General features: G+C 54.5%; 1 protein-coding gene across 1 annotated transcript; it reads right to left on the bottom strand.

The window, feature by feature from the left end:
- Positions 1–2330: 2330 nt before the first annotated feature.
- On the bottom strand, positions 2331–5891 carry LRCOL1 (leucine rich colipase like 1). The gene is given in 6 exon segments (XM_035724004.1): positions 2331–2581; positions 3490–3766; positions 3768–3806; positions 3885–4010; positions 4132–4260; positions 5621–5891. Coding segments are annotated over 5 exon segments (528 nt in total). The 5' UTR covers positions 5711–5891; the 3' UTR covers positions 2331–2581; positions 3490–3622.
- Between the last annotated feature and the right edge of the window lie 306 nt (positions 5892–6197).

Below are 6197 nucleotides of genomic sequence, written 5' to 3'. Positions count from 1 at the left end.
GTTCTCTCTCTCTTAAATAAAATAGTTAAAAAAAATAAATGGTATTTCCTTGTATTTAAAAAATAATAATAAAAATAAAGACAGAGAAATCTCTTCCAAATCTTAAAAGGGAACTTGTCTTTTGGATGATACAATTCAGGAACTATGTTTAGCTGCCAGAAACACAGGCGTGGAAATGACTTGGGTCAGGGATGTGGGTGTGAATCTGGTGAATCTGGCGTAAGCGTTGGGGGCAGGACTGTCCCAGCCATTCCACCATCTGCCCTGACATCTGGAGACGGCCAACACGTTGTCACGCGATTCTCTGCCATCTCTGGATCTCCTCGGTGAACTGTCTGTGCAAGTCTTTCATCTACTTTCTGCCTGGGTTGTTCAGTAAACCGTTAAGTTCCAAGAGTTTTTTATATATCCTGGATACAAGTCCTTTGTTAGACATTTTCATTCTCTTAACAGCGTCTACCCTAGGGGTGCCTGGCTGCCTTGGTGGGTAGAGCATGTGATGCTTGACCTTGACGTCATGAGTTCGAGCTCCACATTGGGTGTAGAGGTTATGTAAAAATAAAAAATAAAATCATTAGTCCACAATAGCCAAACTGGAAAGAGCCAAGATGTCCATCGACAGATGAATGGATAAAGAAGAGGTGGTATATATACACAATGGAATATTATGCAGCCATCAAAAGGAATGAGATCTTGCCATTTGCAACGACGTGGATGGAACTGGAGGATGTTTTGCTGAGTGAAATAAGTCAATCAGAGAAAACATGTATCATATGACCTCACTGATATGAGGAATTCTTAATCTCAGGAAAACAAACTGAGGGTTGCTGGAGTGGTGGGGGGTGGGAGGGATGGGGTGGCTGGGTGATAGACATTGGGGAGGGTATGTGCTATGGTGAGCGCTGTGAATTGTGCAAGACTGTTGAATCACAGATCTGTACCTCTGAAACAAATAATACATTATATATTAAAAAAAAAGCAGGAAGGGAAAAATGAAGGGGGGGATATCGGAGGGGGGAGACGAACCATGAGAGACGATGGACTCTGAAAAACAAACTGAGGGTTCTAGAGGGGAGGGGGTGGGGGGATGGGTTAGCCTGGTGATGGGTATTAAAGAGGGCACGTTCTGCGTGGAGCACTGGGTGTTATGCACAAACAATGAATCATGGAACTACATCAAAAACTAATGATGTATGGTGATTAACATAACAATAAAAAATAAAAATAAATAAAATCATTAAAACAGTATCTGTCATAGAACAGAAGTTATTTTAGTGGTTTATCTACTTTTTCTCTTATGAGTGACATGCGGTCACATCTAAGAACTCTGTTGAATACAAGGTCAAGAAAATATCCTTTTTTTTTTAAAGATTTATTTATTTACTGGGGCGGGGGGCAGAGGGAGAGAGAGAATCTCCGGCAGATTCCCTGCTGAGCGCAGAGCCCGACACAGGGGCTCGATCCCACAACCATGAGATCACGACCTGAGCCAAAACCAAGAGTCGGACACTCAACACACTGCACCACCCACGCACCCCTATCCTGTCTTTCTCCTAAATGCTTTACATCTTATGTTTTACATTTAGATCTGTTCCCTTTTTGTTTTTTAACTATGCTTTGTGGTTCACCTGAGCTGTTCTTCTTACTAGGATAGAAGCAATGGCTTTTCCCGACTTTCTCTGCAAGGATCATCTTAGCCCAGGCTAAGGAGGAGGAGAGAATTGAGGGGAATTATTTTTAACGGAGCCCAGAAAAGAAGCCTAGTGTCAGCAGGTGTGGGTAATGGAAACCCCAGAAGACAGTCATCCAGGTGCCTAAGGAGCTGCACTCTGGGAACAGCAAGAAGCCGCTGGTGGGGACAGGCTCTGAGTCAGCCGGGGCATCTGCTCCAAGAGATGCTGCAGGGACTGGGGCCAGAGTGGTGAGGAGGAATGACCCGGAGAAGCAGGTGCCCCTCCAGTGCGTCCCAGCTCCGTTCCTCTCTTATACATTGTGTTTCGTGTCCGTCAGACCCCTTCATGATCAGACAGAAGTTACCGATCCCAGCCCCAAGCTAGCGGACCCTTTTCAGTTTGAAACAATCGACTGATTATTTCTACTTGCAAGGACAAGAGGCATTTGTGCATAGGGAGGGCTTGCCGCCGTGCATCTTAAATGCTCCAGCTCTGGCCCTTTCCCTTCCAGGTAAGACTTGATCTCTGATTAGACGCGCATCCTCAGGAAGGCAACCTTGTACTTGACCTGAGCAGGCTCCACTACTCAACTTCCCCAGATTGCTCTTACCTTTGTTGTCTGAAAAAAAAAAAAAGGATGTGACAAAACACGTTGGGTCAATCAGCAGGTGTTTATTGATGTGAAGATTCCAGTAGCTGCGGTTTGTTCTCAGACGCTCACAATCAGCCTCAGGAGTTCACTGATAGGAGAAGGGACAGATGTGTCTAATGCCTCACAGGTTTTCACAGCCCAGAAAGAGCAGCATGGACCCACGAGCCAAGCTCCCAGCCAAACTCAGGCACAAGATCCAGGTGAGCTTCTGCGAAGTCCGTGCTGGTTCCCCCTTGCAGCTTTTTCTTCCCTGTCACTGAAGGACAAAGTGAGAAACAGTGAGAAATGCACAGGCAGAGACAGGTGCCTTGCAGCCCTCCCACCCTCACAGATTGGATAATCGGCTCCTCGGGGGCAAAGGCAGCAGTGGGAATCCAGCAGTGAACACATTTCTGTGAGCCCCCGCTGTGCCCGGTGGCTACTCTAGGAGTTGATGACAGCGCAGTTAGCAAGATGTGGTTCTGTGCTCAAAAATGTGGTCCTTACCTGTGGGAGCAGAGACCCCTTCATGATCAGACAGAAGTTACCAATCCCAGCCTCAAGCTAGTAACCTAAACACCCACACACGGCACCCGCGTGTTCTCTCCACAACCCCGAAGCCCTGCTCCAGTTGCTGTGGCCCCCCATCTCCAACCGTCCACTCCCTTGTCTCAATACCCACCCCCATCTCTGTCCCCCCATCTCTGTCCCCAACTCTGTCCATCTCTGTCCCCATCTCTGTCCCCATCTCTGCCCCATCTCTGTCCCCCATCTTTGTCCCCCACGTCTCCACCCCAACCACCCTGTCTCTGATCCCCACCCTGGTCTCCATCTGCCCATGTCCCCATGTGCCCCCACTGTCTCCAGGGCACTGAGCACATCTTGTGCCCTAGGAGGCTGACCCTCTGGGGCTGTGTCACTTGACCTCTGCCCTTCTGGTTTTGCAGTTACTGTTCAGCTATCACAAGGGTCCAGAAGGAGAGGGTGGAAGGAGAGAGCAGCTCCGGAGAGGTCTCCCTTGGGCCTGTCTGTCCCCCTCCCCTCCCTCAGCCCCACTGTTGCGAATCCTGATGCGCCTGTGCTTGGGGTTCACCACCCAGCCACACATCTGATGGCCCTTCACCAGGCACATGGCACCCTGCTTCCTACAGGGACCCTGACCGCAGACCCCATCCTGCCCGTTACCTCTTTCCTTTCCTGAGGCCTCGTCCGCGCGAAACGGACCTGGAGGCCAGTCTCCAGACAGCAGGTGTGAGCCTCTCCCGGAACGGGACGCCCACTGGGTTTGGAGACAGCCACATTCAGCGGCTGCAGGACCTCAGGCACATCCAGGACCTTCCGTGCCGGAGGCACCTCCGTCCCACGGGGAGGGGCTCACCAAGGGCAGGCACTGGGCCAGGAGCCCGCTCGGGCGGGTGCAGCGGTAGTGGCCGGCCTCCTTGAGCTTGATGCAGCACTGGCTTCCGGCACTCCTTGTGGTGGGTGCAATAGGCCCCGTTGGGCTGGGGACGCAGAGCGGGAGCCTGGCACCCGCCTCCCGCCCCTCGCGCCCCGACCCCGGCCGCGTCTCGCCCTCTCACCTTGCGCCAAGGCACACACTGTAGGAAGATGGTCCTGGGCGTGCAGAACGTCTGCGGGTCCAGGCTGTTGGTGACGCAGCAGCGGCTCCGGCACTCGGCGTGGTCAGAGCATGCGTACTGTTGGGGCTGCCACGCACCGAGCGCGAGCTCTGGAGCGGCCCCTCCCCCTCCGCGGGCGGTGGCTCCGGGCGGCGGTGCCACCACCCCCCCCCCCCCCCCCCCGCCCCGGCCGGCCACCGGTGCGGACGCACCTTCTGCCAGGCAGACATTTGAGGAAGATGGTCTTGCGCGTGCAGAACGTCTGCGGGTCCAGGCTGCTGGTGACGCAGCAGCGGCTCCGGCACTCGGCGTGGTCAGAGCAGGCCTCTCCCATCCTCTGCAAAGCCGGGCGCCGTTTACAGGCCCTCACGGCAGACCCAGCTTCCTGCTAGGGCGTCTCCATTCAGGAACACCTCCCCTTCCTCCTGCGAACCTTGAAGGTTCCTGGAATAGTCCCAGACCTGGTGGGTCCGATGGCCGGGGGAGCCAGAGGAAAGAGGGGGAGGGAGCTAAGGAGGTCTGTGCCTGTCGTGAGCCACGTGGACAGGAGGGTGAACCGAGGCACCGGCTCAGAGAGGGCAAGTGCCTCCCGGGGTCACAGAGCCAGCCCGGAGCTGTGGCTGGGGTCCCACCCCACCCACGGGAGGCCGCCTGCTCTCGAGGCCTTTGATCCAAGTTCTCAAACCTTTGGTCTGAAAACTCCTTTGCAAACTCAAAAACTTACTAAGGTGCCCAAAGCTGATGTGGGTGTGGGTTCTAGCTAATGACTTTCCCAGCGTGGGCACTAACTCTGAGAGAAGTTTTACCTATTTATGCATAAACCTATTTAAAATAGGATCCCTGTACCATGTTAACATAAATAACAACTTTTTATGAAAAATGGGTATATTTCCCGAAGTAAAACAAAACGCTGAGTGCAGAGTGGCGCGTTCTGCCCTGGGCCGGCGCTTCCCGCCTGGCTTCCCCCGACTCGGGACTGTAGGGGGTCGGGGGTCCCGAGTCCTGGGAGATGCCACCTGCGCCCCCGGGGGAGGGAGGTGCAGGGCAGAGCCTCACACACAACCAGCAGGAGCCAACCGAGTGCAGGGGGTCCCCGAGCCGGCCCACGGACCGCGGGGTCCTGGAGCACTCGGGGCTGATGCTTCCACGCTGGAGACTCGGTCACGGGTTTTCACAGTGAGAACTTTGGTTTGGGTTTGAAGATCTTACTGACATAAAATTGAAGCTGGGAAGGCGCTCGGATACCGGGGCCTGGAGCCCAGTGAGGCGGCCTTGCAGGTGAGAAGCGGCCAGAGGAGGAAGGTCACTCCCGCCCTGGGGCACCGAGGGAGCCTCTAGGATGCAGTGGGTGCCGGGACGCTGGGGGCCTTGTGCGTTAGGAAGGTGAAGAGTGGACGCCAGGACAGGCACTCTCACGCTGCCCATACCCCTCCCAGCAGAGACGCTTCGCTCTGCCCCCACCCCACCCCCACCGTGCTGCCCTCCGGCCTGGATTTGGTACTGGGACCCCGGGCGCCAGAATCAGCCAAACTGGGGGCCCCAGTGCCTGGGGAGGAGGCTGTGCTCCCAGGCACCCTCCTTTCCAGGAGCCCAGACAAGACTTGTGGGAGCAGGCACCTGCAGGAAAGGAGCTGAGCCCCAGAGAGCCCGAGTGGGGGCCGCCTCCATGGGTGCAACGCCGCAGGGTGCACACTGACCTTATGGAACAGGAAAAAGCTCTTGGTCCTCCAGGCCAAGGACACGGACAGCAGTGACGACAGCAGTAGCAGATGCCCGGCACTCGCCATTGGGCTCGCGGCTTGTCAGTGCCCAAGAAGGCCATCCCTGCCCCCACAGCACCTGCATGGGCACCTGCTTCCTTCCCCCGCCCCAGGTCTCCCTTGCAAGATAGATTTTTTTTTAATTAATAGACATTATTTTCTAGAGCAGTTTTAGGTTTCCAGAAAAATCGTGCAGCAAGTACAGAGAGTTCCCACATAGCCCCGCTTCCCCTGCGTGTTTCCCTATTACTAACTCGTGTGGGCACGGTGGCCTTGTTACAACTGGTCAGCTGATATTGATTGATACGTTATTACAGCCGGGAGTCCACAGCTTCCTTAGGGCGCACTGCTGGTGCTGGATGTTCTGTGGGTTGGACAAATGCCACCACGTTAGCACACAGTGTTTTCACTGCCCTGAAACCCTTAGGCTCCACCTGTTCTTCTTTGCCCACGAAAACCTGGCAGCCATGGATCTTTTGGGGGATCTTTTTTGGTTCCATCATTGTGCCTTTTC

This window comes from Zalophus californianus, chromosome 14 (assembly GCF_009762305.2).
Source record: "Zalophus californianus isolate mZalCal1 chromosome 14, mZalCal1.pri.v2, whole genome shotgun sequence".
Taxonomy (NCBI): Eukaryota; Metazoa; Chordata; class Mammalia; order Carnivora; family Otariidae; genus Zalophus; species Zalophus californianus.
This window is presented reverse-complemented; position numbering and strand designations above follow the sequence as displayed.